The 19543-nt window shown below is 43.2% G+C and overlaps 1 protein-coding gene across 1 annotated transcript in view; it reads left to right on the top strand.

Annotated features, from left to right (window-relative positions):
- Positions 1–19543, top strand: part of LOC124805689 (venom carboxylesterase-6-like) — a 33920-nt gene that overhangs the window by 6727 nt on the left and 7650 nt on the right. Inside the window, exon 3 of the mRNA XM_047266258.1 lies at positions 10092–10368. Coding sequence (XP_047122214.1) covers positions 10092–10368 — 277 coding nt within the window. The remainder of the gene's footprint in view (positions 1–10091; positions 10369–19543) is intronic.

The raw sequence follows: 19543 nt of genomic DNA, 5'->3' as shown, positions 1-19543 counted from the left end.
AATTACACTCAACTAATCTTCCAAGTCATTTGCCGTCTGTGTCATAATTACAAGTCATTTTTCATCGCTTCAGCAAGGTCCATGTTTAGTGAATCGTTATATACGTACATACATTGCTCCTTGTTCCATAAATCATGAATACGACATTTCGTAATGATTCGGAACGTGTCACTTTAACATAAGTTTTCTTTACACAAAATAATTATTTTTTTACAGTTAATATTTCAGTTAAGAATTCATCTATTGAGTAGAAGGAGTTGTCATTCAGAAATTCTTTTAATTTGCTTTTAAATGTTAGTTGGCTATCTGTCAAACTTTTAATTTTATTTGGCAAATGACCAAAAATCTTTGTGACAGCATAATTCACCCCTTTCTGTGCCAAAGCGAGATTTAATCCAGAATAGTGAAGATCATCCTTTCTTCTAGTGTTATAGCTATGCACTTCGCTGTTATTTTTTAATTGGGATGGGTTGTTAATGACAAATGAATGTCTATTTATTACGAAGGTACTGTGAATATCTCGAGTTGCATAAATAAATGTCTGCAAGATGCCGGCCGCAGTGGCCGTGCGGTTAAAGGCGCTGCAGTCTGGAACCGCAAGACCGCTACGGTCGCAGGTTCGAATCCTGCCTCGGGCATGGATGTTTGTGATGTCCTTAGGTTAGTTAGGTTTAACTAGTTCTAAGTTCTAGGGGACTAATGACCTCAGCAGTTGAGTCCCATAGTGCTCAGAGCCATTTGAACCCCATTTTTTGTCCGCAAGATGATCTTGGGTAGGCTCCAGCTATTAATCTGGTTACACACTTTTGTGCAATGAATACTTTCTCTCTTAATGACGAATTGCCCCGAGTCAAAAAAGGCTACAATAATATAATAATCCTCAGTCCGACAACACCTCAGTTGTATGCCACAACTATCAATAGGCACTAGAAGGTAGTAGGAGATTGTACATACATTAAGAATAGCTCTGTAAAATTGCAAACCTTAATTTCAGTACAGGCGTGAGAGCACAGAGGGCTCCACCCCATCCATCTAAGCGACGTTATACTCTGATTAACGAGGCTTGGTGCTTTTTCATCTCTAACTGAAGAGAAAATCAGCACCTGTTCCTCTTGTATATGTTTTACAGTTTTGTAGTGTATGACAGATAATGTAAAATAATTTCTAAACAATTTTAAATTACTTTCATGAATTTAGGACTGTTGATGTTTATAACCTCCCCTCATGAACCATGGACCTTGCCGTTGGTGGGGAGGCTTGCGTGCCTCAACGATACAAATAGCCGTACCGTAGGTGCAACCACAACGTAGGGGTATCTATTGAGAGGCCAGACAAACGTGTGGTTCCTGAAAAGGTGCAACAGCCTTTTCAGTAGTTGCAGGGGCACCAGTCTGGATGATTTACTGATCTGACCTTGTAACACTAACCAAAATGACCTTGCTGTTCTGGTACTGCGAACGGCTAAAAGCAAGGGGAAACTACAGCCGTAATTTTTCCCGAGGGCATGCAGCTTTACTGTATGATTAAATGATGATGGTGTCCTCTTGGATAAAATATTCCGGAGGTAAAATAGTCCCCCATTCGGATCTCCGGGCAGGGACCACTCAAGAGGACGTCGTTATCAGGAGAAAGAAATCTGGAGTTCTACGGATCGGAGCGTGGAATGACGGATCCCTTAATCGGCAGGTAGGTTAGAAAATTTAAAAAGGGAAATGGATAGGTTAAAGTTAGATATGGTGGGAATTAGTGAAGTTCGGTGGCAGGAGGAACAAGACTATTGGTCAGGTGAATACAGGGTTATAAATACAAAATCAAACAGGGGTAATGCACGAGTAGGTTTAATAATGAATAAAATAATAGGAGTACGGGCAAGCTACTACAAACAGCATAGTGAACGCATTATTGTGGCCAAGGTAGACACGAAGCCCACACCTACTACAGCAGTACAAGTTTATATGCCAACTAGCTCCGCAGATGACGAAGGAATTGATGAAATATATGATGAGATAAAAGAAATTATTTAGGTACTGAAGGGAGACGAAAATTTAATAGTCGTGGGTGACTGGAATTCGAGAGTAGGAAAAGGGAGAGAAGGAAACATAGTAGGTGAATATGGATTGGGGCTACGAAATGAATGAGGAAGCCGCCTGGTAGAATTTTGTGCAGAGCATAATTTATCATAGGTAACACTTGGTTCAAGAATCATGAAAGAAGGTTGTATACATGCAATAACCCTGGAGATACTAGAGGGTTTCAGATAGATTATATAATGGTAAGACAGAGATTTAGGAATCAAGTTTTAAATTGTAAGACATTTTCAGGGGCAGATGTGGACTCTGACCACAATCTATTGGTTATGAACTGTAGATTAAAACTGAAGAAACTGCAAAAAGGTGGGAATTTAAGGAGATGGGACCTGGATAAACTGAAAGAACCAGAGGTTGTACAGGGTTTCAGGGAGAGCATAAGGGAACAATTGACAGGAATGGTGGAAAGAAATACAGTAGAAGAAGAATGGGTAGCTTTGAGGGATGAGATAGTGAAAGCAGCAGAGGATCAAATGGGTAAAAAGACGAAGCCTAGTAGAAACCCTTGGGTAGCAGAAGAAATACTGAATTTAATTGATGAAAGGAGAAAATATAAAAATGCAGTAAATGAAGCAGGCAAAAAGGAATACAAACGTCTCAAAAATGAGATCGACAGGAAGTGCAAAATGGCTAAGCAAGCGTGGCTAGAGGACAAATGTAAGGAGGTAGAGTCTTATCTCACTAGGGGTAAGATAGATACTGCCTACAGGAAAATTAGACCTTTGGAGAAAGGAGAACCACTTGCATGAATATCAAGAGCTTTGATGGAAACCCAGTTCTAAGCAAAGAAGAGAAAGCAGAAAGGTGGAAGGAGTATACTGAGGGTCTATACAAGGGCGATGTACTTGAAGACATTATTATGGAAATGGAAGATGATGCAGATGAAATGGGAGATATGATACTGCGTGAACAGTTTGACAGAGCACTGAAAGGCCTGAGTCGAAACAAGGCCCCCGGAGTAGACAACATTCCATTAGAACTACTGACAGCCTTGGGAGAGCCAGTCCTGACAAAACTCTACCGTCTGGTGAGCAAGATGTATGAGACAGGCGAAATACCCTCAGACTTGAAGAAAAATATAATAATTCCAATACCAAAGAAAGCAGGTGTTGACAGATTACCGAACTATCAGTTTAATAAGTCACAGCTGCAAAATACTAACGCGAATTCTTTACAGACGAATGGAAAAACTGATAGAAGCCGACCTCGGGAAAGATCAGTTTGGATTCCGTAGAACTGTTGGAACACGTGAGGCAATACTGACCCTACGACTTATCTTAGAAGAAAGACTGAGGAAAGGCAAACCTACGTTCCTGGCGTTTGTAGACTTAGAGAAAGCTTTTGACAATGTTGATTGGAATATTCTCTTTCAAATTCTGAAGGTGGCAGGGGTAAAATACAGGGAGCGAAAGGCTATTTACAATTTGTACAGAAACCAGATGGCAGTTATAAGAGTCGAGGGGTATGAAAGGTAAGCAGTGGTTGGGAAGGGAGTGAGACAGGGTTGTAGCCTATCCCCGATATTATTCAATCTGTATATTGAGCAAGCAGTAAAGGAAACAAAAGAAATATTCGGAGTAGGTATTAAAATCCATGGAGAAGAAATAACATATTTGAGGTTCGCCGATGACATTGTAATTCTGTCAGAGACAGCAAAGGACTTGGAAGAGCAGTTGAACGGAATGGACAGTGTCTTGAAAGGATGGTATAAGATGAACATCAACAAAAGCAAAACGAGGATAATGGAATGTAGACGAATTAAGTCGAGTGATGCTGAGGGAATTAGATTAGGAAATGAGACACTTAAAGTAGTAAAGGAGTTTTGCTATTTGGAGAGCAAAATAACTGATGATGGTCGAAGTAGAGAGGATATAAAATGTAGACTGGCAATGGCAAGGAAAGCGTTTCTGAAGAAGAAAAATTTGTTAACATCGAGTATAGATTTAAATGTCAGGAAGTCGTTTCTGAAAGTATATGTATGAAGTGTAGCCATGTATGGAAGTGAAACGTGGACGATAAATAGTTTAGACAAGAATAGAATAGAAGCTTTCGAAATGTGGTGCTACAGAAGAATGCTGAAGATTAGATGGGTATATCACATAACTAATGAGGAGGTATTGAATAGAATTACTGAGAAGAGGAGCTTGTGGCACAACTTGACTAGAAGAAGGGATCGGTTGGTAGGACATGTTCTGAGACTTCGAGGGATTTAGCATTGGAGGGCAGCGTGGAGGGTAAAAATCGAGGAGGGAGACCAAGAGATGAATACACTAAGCAGATTCAGAAGGATGTAGGCTGCAGTAGGTACTGGGAGATGAAGAAGCTTGCACAGGATAGAGTAGCCTGGAGAGCTGCATCAAACCAGTCTCTGGACTGATGACCACAACAACAACAACAACAACAACTTCTCTATAAATTAGTTGACACTGCAATAAAGTTTAGGTCCATTAGAATGGTAGGGAAAAATGTAGCTTACAGAAAAAAAAGTAGTGAACTGCTTTATAAACTTATGAAGATATGTGTACATAAATTCTGAAAAACAATACTTGTGAGAAATTGTGGATGAAGATTTGAGCACATTAAATTCTGTCTCAGAACATTTCTGATGGGTAATATTCATCCTCCTTCATTTCTGAGTCTTCAAGCTTCTTGACTCCCTTTAAGCACTTTTTCCTGATTTGGTGAAAATACGTTAATTATATTTATCTCCAAATATTTCAGCAGAAATAACTATCAAATTCCTGTTTGTACCATTATGTTACTATTTTACACGAATGAATACATAATCGCCTACAATCAATAGAATTCTACTGTTGATTCGTTATTATGCTTAAAAACTGTGGGAGGGAGTATTCTAATATAATTCCTTTTCTGATGATGGAAACTGCGTAATGTAGACAATGTGATTGTATAGATTTTCTGGAAGTAACAAAAAGATATTAGGAAGGGCTTAGCGTCGACTAAAAACAGCATTACAATTAATATAAAAATTTCAGCCATCAGAGAGACTAGCCATATGAGAGTTTCTTCCTTAAAGAACTGATACAATAGTTCCTCTCAGTAGTATGGACTGGTCTGTTTCTAAATTGGTTACACAAAAATCTGTAGCACTTAGGCAACAAACTTTCACTAGGATGTAAACAAAACACTTCTCCAAATTCAAAATAAACAGGGATGAAGATGATCATTTACAGTTCATGGAAAGCAGCAGTGTTACCAGCATATGCAATGCAGCCTAAACTGAATCGGTGAAAGCGAAAATGTTGCGTTTCTTTTGTGAAATAATAATGGTTTTCTATAACTGAAATAAGGGGAGTGTGGCAGCGTAGATGACTATAACTCTAAAATTTAGTACATAGCGTCATTTTCCTTCTAAACCCAATAAAGTTAATGAATTTATAAAACAGATCAGTTTCCCTCATCATTTAAAATATAGTGTCCTTGAAGCGTCTTGTTATTTGTCAAGCAGCGCTACAGCGTTGCCACAACGTCTGTCAGCAGCGTTTCGGCTAAGGCCTGGACAACAGGGAGCCGGCTGCAAAAACTGAAAGAAACTGCTTTTGCTTCCCGCGGCATGTAACAGTTAAGCTGAGTGCTTGGAAAGCTTGATTAAAAAAACGAAAAAAGGACAAGGAAATGGTGCAAAAGCCAGAGTTCATAAATAATGCATAAGAACTGATACGTTGCTGTGGAACATTGGCAACAGTGGGCACCTCAGGTGCGATACTGAGAGCTCTGATTAGAGAAACTAAATGCCGGTTAACAAGTAATTATCATCACATGAAACATATAAGAGCCAGCAGGTAGTATATGGATTTCTCTTCCATTTTCTGCAGGTGTCTCACAGATCACCCTTAATTATGCCCAATTTGAAAAAAAAAAATCAAGTGGTGTTAGCCTGGATGAACCTGCTGGCACAGAATAATGACCTCATATTCCACTCTACCTTTTTCAGAGGACCCATGAATGCGATACGCAACCAGGACAGTGCACATACACAGAGTGATTCATGAAGATATGAAAATATTTTAATACGTTATTCTACTAGGAAAACTAAAGAAAAAAGTTCCTGATAAAAGATTTTGCCTGAAATTTAGCAACTTTGTGTTGTGGCGTAACAAGACAGCTACGCCACACTGAAGTAGCCGAAATGCACGCGTAATCTTAAGTAGGCTAGATAGAGGTCTGAAACAGGATACTTATTAATGTTATAAAGAAAAGTATGTAGCTACTAGAACACTTAACTTTTATATCTTCATTGGTTTACAACGTTCTTGGTGATACAAGTGAGACTCTATCTTGAGGTACATGCAATGTTACAAATGGCGCCTTGCTAGGTCGTAGCCATGGACTTAGCTGAAGGCTATTCTAACTGTCTCTCGGCAAATGAGAGAAAGGCTTCGTCAGTGTAGTCGCTAGCAAAGTCGTCGTACAACTGGGCGAGTGCTATATCGTATCTCGAGACCTGCCTTGTGGTGGCGCTCGGTCTGCGATCACACAGTGGCGACACGCGGGTCTGACATGTACTAAATGGACCGCGGCCGATTTAAGCTACCACCTAGCAAGTGTGGTGTCTGGCGGTGACACCACACTTTGCTAATATGAAGCCATCACAAAACTGTATGAGTTTAAAGTAAAGCACGGTTTTCATTTACTTTGTTGTTATTGGTCTGGTGAATCTAATAAAACATGTCCCAAAAGTGTATCTGCAGTAGTTTTCCAGAACATTCAGAGAAGCAAAGAAGTAATTTTGTAAAATTTTTAATTTATTTATTATTTGGATCAATTTGTTTCTTAAATTCCAGACTATTGCACGAAGTTTTCAACAGAAGTTGTAGAGAATTTAATTTTGGAAAAATGATGGTAATAACGTTAACTGAAACTGTATGAATGTGTCAGATAATCTGCTTTTATTAATACCATAGCACATGTGAATTCATGTTAAAACGGAAAAAACAAGGCTCAGTGTTAAGAAAGTTGTACAGTGTATGCACAATTTCACAATACATTCACAACAAATGTTCAAAAATGTCTCGACCAAGTTGAATGCGTTTAGCTGCACGTGTATGAACAGATTTTGTTGCTTGTTTCAGTTTCACAGGGTTGTTTTTAATTTCGCCTATTGTATTCGTGATGCGAGCAAGTAATACCTCACGTGTGCTGACTTGTCCTCATAACCATATCTTTCGTCCGTCCCCATGCTTTACTTTGACCTCGTACAGTTTTGCGAAGGCTTCATATTAGCGAAGTTGATAAATTTTAGGTAAAATCTTTTACTAGCCGTAACTCCGTAACTAAACATTTGCGGACCTATGTATATATGAACTTTTTTCTTTAGCTTTACTTGTAGAATAACATATTTGTTTCTGACCTATGCTAACGTCAGTGAAATTACCTGGGTACGTTAAGTAATCGCTCACTATGCTACTTCATATGCTCTCACGCTATTTCTTGGTAACTAATCCCAACTGTCACAGTGGAAGTCACGCAGGTCCGCATTTGACAATTCCTACTACTAACTATGTCATTTATGTTGAAATAGTTCACACATTGTTTCCTTAAGCACAGATTAAACACACTGCCAACTCTGAAGTCAGTTCAAGGTACTAGCTCTGTGGACTGTTGAGTACAACAGTTTTTCTATGATTTCCAAACATTGTTGTTTCATTGTTACATAGCACTGTTACCCAGGCTTCTCAAGAAGTGTCCGCGGAGTGCTACAAACCGCACAGTATAATGCCCTGAATTAGAACTGAGATTTCCCTGTCCTTATATACACCAACACATAATGGTTGCCTAATTTCGGTTTGGTTAAGTGGATTGCCTCAGTGTGCCTGCCTGCGTTTTGGATTAGAAAGTGCACCGGTATTTCTGGATTGATAAGTGTACAAATTCATTTGTCATTCTCAAGAGATCCTGAGTACTACGCTCTTGCTATAAGCAATAAAGGAAGGTTTTCCTCGACGTATTGCAGGGATTTATTAACTGCAATATCCCTTCGTTTAAAATCCTCTGTTGGTGAACAGCATTCAGAAAAAATTTGAGGAATGTTTTTCAAAGCCACTTATTACATCGCCAATTCTGACTCATATTACCTACAGTTAGAAGCTTTTCACAACATATTGGCCACACGTGGGTAATTGGAGCACGATACTGAAATGCTCTACGAGTCTGCTCTGTCATAGCACATATCCTAGTGAAGCAGCTTAAATCACTTAATAAGAGCAAGTCTTCCGATCGAGACATTATACCAATTAGGTTCTTTTCAGCGTATACTATGTAATAGCTCCACACTTAACAACCACATACAACCGTTAACTCGATGGAAGATCCGTACCCAAAGACTGGAAAGTTGCACAGGTCACATCAATATTCAAGAAAGGCAATAGAAGTAATCCACTGAATTACAGGCCCATATCATTAACGTTGATATGCAGCTGGATTTTGGAACATATATTGCGATCGAACAATTTGAATTGCCTCGGAGAGAACGGTCTGTTGACTCATAGTCAACGCAGATTTAGAAAACATCGTTCTTGTGACACAAAACTAGCTCTTTACTCAGACGAAGTTTTGAGCCCTGTCAACAAAAAATTTCAAATTGATTCGATATTTCTAGATTTCCAGAAAGCTTTTGACACCGCACCTCACAAGCGGCTTGTAATCAGTTGCCTGCTTATGGAATATCGTCTCAGTTATGCATCTGGATTCGTGATTTCCTGTTAGAGATGTCAAAGTTCGTAGTAACTGACGAAAAGTCATCGAGCAAAACAGAAGTGATTTTTAGCGTTCCCCAAGTTACCAAATAAGCAGCAATTAGTCGCAAGATCATGTTTTCTTTATTTAATTTTGCATATCGATTTCAACTGATTTAACAGCCATCATCGGTGCTTTCAACGTGTATGTTCCCTGAGTGATAACACTGTCTTAAACAGGCGTCAAACATGGAGGTAGTGTTGTAGGCCCTTTGTTGTTCCTTCTCCATATAAACGATTTACGAGACAATCTGAGCGGCCGTCTTAGGTTATATGCAAATGATGCCGTCATTTGTCGCCTAGTAAAGTCATCAAAAGATCAAAACAAATTGTGAAACGATTTAGATAAGATGTCTGTATGGTGTGAACACTGACGATTGACGCTAAATAATGAAAAGAGTGAGGTCATCCAGATGAGTGGTGAAAGAAATCCGTTAAACTTCGGTTACACGACAAATAAATCAAGTCTAAAGGCCGTGAATTCAACTAATTACCTAAGAGTTACAATTACGAACAACTTGCGGCAGGCGAATCAAAGCCTGCGTTTTATTGGTAGAACAGTTAGAAGATTCAACAGATGTACTAAAGAGTCTGCCTGCACTACGCTTGTCCATCTTCTTTTGGAGTACTGCTGTGTGGTGTGGGATCCTTACCAGATATGATTAACAGAGTACATCGATAAAGTTCAAAGAAGGGCAACACGTTTTGTTTTATCGAGTAATAGAGGAGAGAGTGTCACAGACATCGTACAGGATTTGGGGTGGACATCACTAAAACCAGAGCATTTCTCGTTGCGTCGGGTTCTTCTCACGAAGTTTCAATCGCCAACTTTCTCCTCCGAATGCAAAAATATTTTGCTGATACCGACCAACATTAGGAGAAACGAGCAATATCATAAAATAAGGGAAATCAGAGCTCGCACGGAAAGATATAGGTGTTCGTTTTTTCCGCGCGCTGTTCGAGAGTGGAATAACAGAGAATTATTGTGAAGGTGGTTCGATGCACGTTCTGTCAAGCACTTAAGTGTGATTTGCAGCGTAGCCATGTAGATGTAGATGTAGACAGTGGTCGCCTTCATTACCTTTTTAGATGCCTTTACAGTCCATACATATCTAGAGGAAGTCGCTCTATCCTCCATAGCAGACGAGAGGTTCCTGACAGCAGGCAGTTATCGGATCCATGTAGGGCTCTGTATTAGGCCTATACTCTAGTGTGTACCTGTCTAGTGACCTGATGAATCTCTTGGCAGGCACCGCAACCCCCGGCCAACTGGGATGGTGACCGCGATGCCTTGGAGGACCCTGATCCCTGCCCACAGGTAGGGATGTCTGGAGGGTTTCAAGGCAATGAAGACTGCCTATACGTCAACATATACGTGCCTCTCAATGCTTCGGGCCCTTTCCCGGTGCTCACGTGGTTTCCTGTAGGCGCCTTCAAAAGTGGGTCTGCGACAGACACAGGTCCAGACATATTCCTGTCACTAGACATCATTGTAGTCGCTGTCCAGCCTCGAGTCAGTGCCATGGGTAAGTAGTTTTGATATGTTCCTTGTGATCCATACATACGAGGTGTCGTGACCGTAGATTATTCTAATGACAAATCAAAATTAGCATAAGGAAATGTAACTCATCCACGAAAGAAGCTGTTAATAAGGCTTTTGTTCGCCCAATTCTTCAGTATTGTTCATCTATCTGGAATCCCTATCAGGCAGGACTGATAGAGGAGATAGAGAAGATCCAGCGAAGAGTGGCGTGTTTCGTCACGGGATCGTTTAGCTGGCGACAGAGCGCTACGGAGATGCTAAAGAAACTCCACTGGCAGGTGTTACGAGAGAGGTGTTGTGCATCACAAAGATATTTACTACATAAATTTCGAGACAGCACTTTTCAGGACGAATCGAGCAACATATTACTTCTCCCCACATACATCTCGCGTATTGACCAGAACGAGACAATTCAGGAAATTAGAGGCAATATAGAGGCCTACCGACAATCATTCTTCATAAGCACCATTCGCAAGAGGAACAGGGTTGGAGGGATCAAATAGTGGTACCGAAAGTACCCTCCGCCACAAACCATTAGGTGGCTTGCGGAGTATGATGTAGATGTAGATGCAGATGCTCTGCCAACAAGCAGTATTAAAGTTCAATCATAGAGACAAAACATTATGACCATCTACTTAATAGTTTTTTTGTCCGCCTTTGGAACGAAATATTTCACTGATTCTGTGTATCAGGCATCCGACAGTTTGTTGGCAGGTTTGTCGAGGTATGTGGCACTAGATGTCTGCGCACAGATCATGTAATTCGCGTAAATAATGTGTCACTGATTTGCATTCGCCGTGATGCGGCCGATAGCGACCCAGATGGGTTCTGTAGGATTTACACCAGACAAATTTGGTCGTCAGGACATCAACGTGAGTTCACTATAACGTTCCTCAAACCACTGTAGCACGGTTCTGGCTCATAGACACGAACAATTATATTGCTGAAAGGTGACGTCACCGTCGGGGAAGACATCAAATATGAAGGGATGCAGGTGGTTCGGAGCTGTCAGCGTGTCTTCGATTATTGCCACATATTCCATGAAAGAGCAGGGGAATGTCTCCCATAGCATAATACCGATCCCAGCAGCCAAAATCGGTGGCGTGCTGCACGTTTCGAGCGACCGTTCAGATCGATGACGGCGTTTGTGGAGACGATCATAGGCTTAGTGTAGCAAATATGTGATTCACCCGATGAGCCAACACGTTTCCATTGATCGACGGTCGAATCCCGGGGTCCAGTGACCATTGCAATCGTAATTGACAATGTCGTTGGGTCAACATGTCAACACGTAGGGTGGTTTGCTGCGGAGCTCCACGTTCAACAATGTACGATGATCGACGTGCTCCGAAACACTTTTGCGTGCCCCAGCATTGAGCTCTTTCGGCAGATAACCATCTATCCACTTTACAGAGCAGACAAGCCTCCGAACCCCACCTTCTGTGAAGAGTCGTGGACGTCCAGCCATTTAACGGTTAGTGGTAGTTTCACCGTCCTCTTAAATCTTTCTGTAGGTGATCACGACAGTAGCGCGTGAACATTCGACGAGCTTCGCCGCTTTCGAGACACTCGTTCACAGGCTTTGCGTAATAGGAATCTGCCCATTGTCAAAGTCTCTTATCTCTATTGATTTCATTGGAACAGCACTGTCTCTGTCTCAAATAGTGAGCGTTTAGTATTTTTCAGTAAATAGTAGGAACAAGACACTGGTTGTCTCCTTTCATTTCGGCTAAGGGGCCGTAGAGTATTAGTTAAATAGGCCAAGGGGCCAGTGATCAGTGATGAAATAATTAGGCCAAGGGGCCAGAGATAAATTATTTAGGCCAAGGGACCAGTGATTCAGTAGTTAGCAGGACAAATTATACCATAGGTGTCTGTCTATGATAAAGGTTATAGACTGCGTGTTTTCAGAGGGGTATCCTCAGGAGAGCTGCTGACTGAATCTGTAGGAAGTTACTGGGCTTCATATTTATCAAGGTGTAATTGGTCCTACAACCTCACATTTAACTGTGTTTACATCGAATAAATGCTGTTAAAAGAAGACTAATAATTTGCTACTTCGACAGAGCATTTCTGCCAAACACAAGTCCTGTTCCCAGTCGCAACCGAGGAGGTTCTTCTCTCTCTCATCTCCGTTATAAAGGTTAATTAGAGCAGCACAACGACCTCCCGTTGTCATCAACGTCCTGATTGCGCCATGCGACCCACACCGACCCCATATGGGTTTGTCCCAGGACGCGGGAGACGTGCGTTCAATTTCTAAGGTCTCCGGTTTTCGTTTCTACAAAATAATCTCATAACAAATATGAATCGTCTCAAAGTTTTCCCTCTGCAGCCATAGACATCGTTCACAATATCGCCGGTGTGAACGCTCCTTTAGGAGTCTGTTTTGACGACTGGAAATAGCCGACGACTAGAAAATTTTTGACCATGGAGTGCGTCTTTCATCGTTGGAAAAAGATAGAAACCGTTAGGAGGTAGGTCAAAGTTGATTTCACGAAGACACTCGCCGGCCGGTGTGGCCGTGCGGTTCTAGGCGCTTCAGTATGGAACCGCGTGACCGCTACGGTCGCAGGTTCGAATCCTGCCTCGGGCATGGATGTGTGTGATGTCCTTAGGTTAGTTAGGTTTAAGTAGTTCTAAGTTCTAGGGGACTGATGACCACAGATGTTAAGTCCCATAGTGCTCAGAGCCATTTGAACCATTTGAACGAAGACACTCCTGCATTGTATTCGCCCTGTGCACCGGTGCATTGCCTTGAAGAAAGAGCACACGTGTGGTCTTTTACGTCCCTTTTTTCATGTAGAGCTTTTTCTTTAAAATACAGCTCGCACCTATCGCTGTAGACCCATATGACGCAGTGGGTAAGGATTACGCTTTCGCTGACCCTACATATGGCTACCTTTGCCTCTGTAGTGCTAACTCTGTGTGCGTCCACTGAGCTGCTGGCACCTCTCAGTTCAGTACTGAAAAATGGCAACCATGCCCTACCCATTGCCACAATTGTTGAAAAAATTAAGCTTCCTGCTGCCACCATCGCCGGCTGGTGTGGCCGAGCGGTTCAAGGCACTTCAGTCTGGAACCGCGTTACCACTACGGTCGCAGGTTCGAATCCTGCCTCAGGCATGGATGAATGTTATGTACTTAGGTTAGTTAGGTTTAAGTAGTTCTACGTTCTAGGGGACCGATGACCTCAGGTTTAAGTCCCATAGTGCTCAGAGCCATTTGAACCATTTGAGCTCCCACCATCACTTGTCAACATCATGTGGCAAATTGCCCCTCGCGGAGCCATACGATCGCCTTTCGGTATTTGAGATACGCACCTAGTTTCACTTTCCGCATTGTAAGGTCATCATGCATAATTGGGCCCCCTTAACCCACTGAAATGCCAAGGATCCTCCAAAATTACGGTCTCGAGGCCGAGACTGTTTGGTTCGCTGTCACATGACGTTTGGCCTTCTTTGGATGCACGTTCTTCACATTCACCACCACCAAACGTTTCACTCAACCGACTGTGAGTTTCAATGAGTGTCACCAGAACCTGTTCTAGTTACACGAGCGACATATCATTTGCCCACTCGTTCCCTATAGTCCTCCCCCCCCCTCCCCTACACATACACACCACGTGCTGTGGAGAAGAGATATCACGCCCGTAAGCTTGAGATTAGTTTGTCTGAGAAAGGCGAAAGCTTAAAGGTAAACGGATCCTTGATTCCCGTGTTGCAACGAACGACATTTCCAAGGAGCTACAGCGATAACGACCAGGGTAACAACCCCCCTCCCCCCCTCCTCCCCCCCTCCCACTTCCACACCATCCCCATTCCGCGGTCGTTATTACCTACGGCCACGCGCTTGACTTCAGTCCGCTGGCAGAAATGGAGGGAGGATGTTGGAGAGCGCCAGCCACTCGTCTTCGCGAAACAGGAGAAAAGTAATAAAGAAACGTCGACTGAAGATCCCGAGATGAAAGCCGGCAGATAATACATCGACGGTTCAGGTCTCGTAGCTGTAGGGGGGTCCAGCACTTCATCTCATAGTATTTCTATTAGAGGAAACAACTTGTTTACAAGATTTTTCGCTGCTTGTAGAAGGCGAAGTAAAACATCTTTCACAGCCTTAGCTTAATTTTCATTTTCCTTCTTTCCATGCGCTTTTCTTTTTCGATAACATGTGCCACATAGTTCCTTTTCTAGACGTATTTTTGTCAGTTAGATCTTCGTTATGAAGGCAGTAAAATCACAAAGTAACTTCACTAAAGCGCTGGACATGCGGACACAACACAGTGTACTTGCATGGCTCAGTATTACTCGTACTATAGGAGACCAACTGAACACTACGCTCAGAAAGCAAATGTTGCTAACTGCATTGTTTGGATGCCATTATCGGGTATGTAGTAGGGAAGGAGAGAAGGGAGGCATCGCATAGCTGCCTAGGGTGCATGATTCTTTGTCTTTAAATGGTTGATTCCTCATCACTGAGCATTGGCGAGGCGTCCGGTATTTTGCTGTGAAGAGCTGTTACAATTTACTAGTCGAAATGTCCTCAGGTTCATAAGCATTCACAAATACGGTAATCGCTGTGAATGGTAGCGTTCATGCTTTCCACGCTGCGGATCTGGGTTCGATTACGGGGGCAGCAACAGGACTGACACATCTGTCACTGAAATGCCATCCAATGAAAATACGAGGGTAATCCCAAAAGTAAGGTCTCCTATTTTTTTATAAGTACATTGACCTGTTTATTTTTACAATGGTTTACATCAGTTTACAGCTGGAACATTTAGCTATTTTTCGACATAATCACCATTTCTGTCGATGCATTTTTGTAGACGCTGTGGCAGTTTTTGTATGCCCATCTCATATCAGCTCACCGCCATGCTGTTCAGAAATTTACGAACCTCTCCTTTAACCTCGTCGTCGGAGCTGAATCGCTTTCCGACCAAATGTTCTTTTAACCTAGGGAACAGGTGATAGTCACTGGGCGCCAAGTCAGGATTATAGGATGGGTGGGTGATTATGTTGCACTGAAACTGTTGCAGGAGAGCAACGGCTTGCTGAGCGATGTGTGGGCGAGCGTTGTCATGGAGAATGTGTACGCCCTTGCTCCATATTCCTCTTCTCCGGTTCTGAATGCCCGTTTGAGTTTTTTCAGTCTCACAGTACCTGTCAGCGTTAATTGTGGTGCCAGCGATTCAGCTCCGACGACGGGGTGAAAGAAGAGATTCATAACTTTCTGAACAGCATGGTGGCGAGCTCGTATGACATGGGCATACAAAAACTTCCACAGAATCTACAAAAATGCATCGACAGAAATGGTGATTATGTCGAAAAATAGGTAAATGTTCAAGCTGTAAACTGATGTAAACCATTGTAGAAATAAACAGGTCTATGTACTCATAAAAAACAGGAGACCTTACTTTTGGGATTACCCTCGTATTTGTACCAAGCTGTGAGCCATAGGAGATTTATAATTTATTTATCTATAAATATTGTAATCAAACTTTTGTTATTATACAAGGGACTATAAAAAGCTTCCGTCCGTTCAGAATCGGTATGCCGATCACATGAGAGTATTGACGCAATCATCCCACCCACGCGTTAGGGTCAAGATATCTATCTGTAAAACACCGTGTCATGCTGTTCTTAACTGCCAGCTGCACGTCCTCGTTCGATAGGAGTCTTCGACCCTCCGAGGCCTTTTTTTAAGGGACGAAAGAGCCGTACTCGAGTGACTCCCACTTGAGTTGGCGCAACTTCAGCATTACGATATTTGCAAGATAGGGACGTGTGTTATCACGACACAGTAGCACCTCTTGTCTCACTATTCAACAACGGGGTTTTCGACAGGCATGCTGCCCCATACGCACTCTTCATTCTCCGATGGATGCTGCCACCGGAGTTTGTCCTTCAACAACCAAGAAAATAACAACTACACGTTGGTCCAGTTTAGACGCATTTGGTAATAAAGTCGTCCCAGTTCACGTTCCTGAATTTACCATACGCACGTAGTAAAGATACAAATGCCACACACCTCCTTTGCCCGTATGTCGCTGCTTATACGGGGTGTTCCAGAAATGCTGCGACAAATTTCGAGGAGTTGTAAAGTGTGTCTTGAGGAATAAATCGAGAATAGGAATCCATGTCCGAAAACGTCATCCAACGACGCTACAGAGCGTCGAAATTACGTATAGGCGCCGGCGCTTGCCTCTAGGCCACACCATTGGCTGCAAACGTTACTTTGTACGCTGACAGACCGTAGACAGAATGTCTCGCAATGTTTTGTTTTTTTTACTCTGTGATAGTGACTGATGGCCATGATAGACAGTGGCGTGTACATGCCTTACGTCCCATGAACGCGATGCTCTGTTGGCTTGGTCAATGTTTCAGACACAGTTTCCATCTGAAGTTTATTTTCCTCCTGTGTACCGAAAAATAGTGGAGATTTTGGAAGGTTTTTGCTGCTGATACAAGACGACATCCAACTATGTAACAGGTCCCAAGACGGAAACGTCGAACAGGGCCTATACCTTGGTCTCTAAGATCATTTTACCTCATTCCTCGATATTTCTGTCTGATGTCACCCGAAAAGTTAAGTGTACAGCACTCCCGTCGACATAGCTGAGGAACTGGAGCTGCAAGTTGTACAGTCTTGGCAAGATTTGCGAAATAATGCCGGGGTGTATGAAATAATTCTTCATTCACTGCAAATTCCAGAGTAGTATTGCATTCAAATGTGATGATGACACGTGGAACACCTCGATTAACTGATAAAGTGTAACGTTAATAGTCACTTCGAATGTGAGTTTTCGCTACGAATTATAATACACCCTGTACACAGATTCGTGTATCGTCAGGGCATTAAACCGATTGTGGTGCTACCCAACACAAGTAGAGAAAATAAATGAATAATCACTGTTCTTGCAGTGGGGGAACACCATTTCTACAATCAAAATCAGTCCTCAGTCTCGACGCTGCCGCTAGCATTCTGTGTGTGCCATAGAGTGCTGCCATCTGTGTCACCTATATTCAAGCGGCGTCTGTATGGTTAATGTGAAAACACATGAAGGATAATAAGAAAACAGATCATGTTTTGCTGGACGTATGCCAGTCTTTTCGGAAGTGATCAGTACAGTCTCAATTTGTTTCTTGGTAGAGAAAGACGACGGTCTTCCAGAGCTTTTACAAAAATTAGTGTTCCACCAACTTAACCTGACTGGCACCAGTCATGCACATGCCTCAACTCCACCCTCCCTGTCAACTCCTCCAAGTACTGGTCAGCATCCTTCCACCGCCTTACTGGTAGCCATCCTACCCCGCATTACCCTATCCTCTACAACAATCGCCCCTTTCCTTACAACCTCAGTAAGGCTAACCACATCGCTTCCCACCCTCTCCGAGGTCTTCTCCATTCCTGACAATCCCCACTTTGACTACTCCCTCTTCCCCATTATCCTTGACTGGACTGATACCTGTTTCCCACCACTCGCCCCTAGCTTTCAGTACTTGGATCAGTCAGCCCCCTCAGACATCAACACTCCCATCACCGCACATGGCATCACACTCGTCCTCTGCTCCAAATGCAACACCGCTGCTGGTCATGATGGCGTCACCTACCGTCACCTCAAGGAATCCCCATCCCCCCATCCTCCCTGGCTTTCCTTGCTAATCTGTACAATGTCCTCCTCTCCACTGGCTTGTACCCCAACCTGTGGAAGACTTCCCGTATCCTGCTGTTCCCTAAGCCCAGCAAACCTCCCTCTGGTACCTCTTCCTATCGTCCCATCTGCCTTACCTCCACGTTCAGTAAGGTCTTCGAGACCATCCTCTCCTGCCATATTCACGCCACCTTAACCAACACCACCTCCTTCCCCTTACCCAGTGTAGCTTCTGGCCTTCCTTCTCAGCCAACGACCAGCTCCTTAACCTTACCAATCTTCTTTCCCTCCAACTTAGCTCCCATTGCTCCACTATCTTTGTTTCCCTTGACCTCCAGAACACGCCTACGACCATCTCTGGCATCCCGGGCTCCTCTTCAAACCCCAGATCTATGCTCTCCCTATAAATTTCGTCCATCTCGTTGCTTCCTTCCTCTCCCGTTGTTCTCCTATGTCACTATCCACAATTGCAACTCCCATACCTTCTATCCCTCCGCCATCATGTTCCAAGGCTCCGTCCTTTCCCCTCTCTATCTCCTGTGCATGGCTGATATGCTCAAACGTCCACCACCTGTTCATCGCCTCCAATTTGCTGATGACATCGCGTTCCTAGCACTTTATCCTACCCTTCAAGGGTCCTAACATACCCTGCAAACCCACCTTGACCAGTTCAGCACTTGGAGCAACCAGTGGTTTCCTTCATAACAACCCCTCCAAGACCCAAGCGTTTATCATAGGCCACACCACCCATTCCTTTCGTCTCTATGATTTCTACTAAACCATTTATGGCCATCCTATCCACCTCACTCCTACTCTCAAATACCTTGTTCTCACCCTCGACCACCACCTCATCTGGACTTCACATCTCCTTACAATCCAACACAAAGCTCACAACAGACTCCACCTCCTGAAACTCCTGTCTGCCTGGACATGGGAACTGCATCCTTCCACCAGCCTTCACACCTACAAATCCTTGATCTGCCCCATCTTTCGTTATGCCAACATTGCTTGGATTTCCGCCTATCCCAGGTTCTATAAAGCCTTCCAAATCCCAGAACGCCACGCACTCCACCTCGCCTTCTGTATCTGCCTTCCGTCCCCCATGCGCATCCTCTATGATCTCATCCCTTTCCCCCACCTTCTCCCTTTCTTTGAACACATCCGCACCCCGTATATTGCACACCGACTTGATACCCCCAACCCTTGTGTCCCCCTTCCTCTCCACCCCCAGCCCATTGCTGTGCCTTTACTGTGTCCCATCTCCACACCCTTCATCTCCTTTCCCAACAAAACTTCCAGCACCTACCCCTCCCAGATGATAAACTTCGCCCTGATGTCTGTCCCTCCTACCAACTCTAAGCCCACCTTCCTCCTGCCTCCTCCTCAGGGCTCCCTCTCCTCCCCCTCCCTTCTCCTGAGTGGCTTTCCCCCCCTACACTCCCTCCTTCTCCTGTGCTCGCCTTCAGTGTCTCTGCACTCCCTTTTGCCTTGTCTTCCCTCTTCA

This window comes from Schistocerca piceifrons, chromosome 7 (assembly GCF_021461385.2).
Source record: "Schistocerca piceifrons isolate TAMUIC-IGC-003096 chromosome 7, iqSchPice1.1, whole genome shotgun sequence".
Taxonomy (NCBI): domain Eukaryota; kingdom Metazoa; phylum Arthropoda; class Insecta; order Orthoptera; family Acrididae; genus Schistocerca; species Schistocerca piceifrons.
The sequence above is the reverse complement of the archived record's forward strand: the minus strand, read 5'-3'. Positions and strand labels throughout refer to the sequence as shown.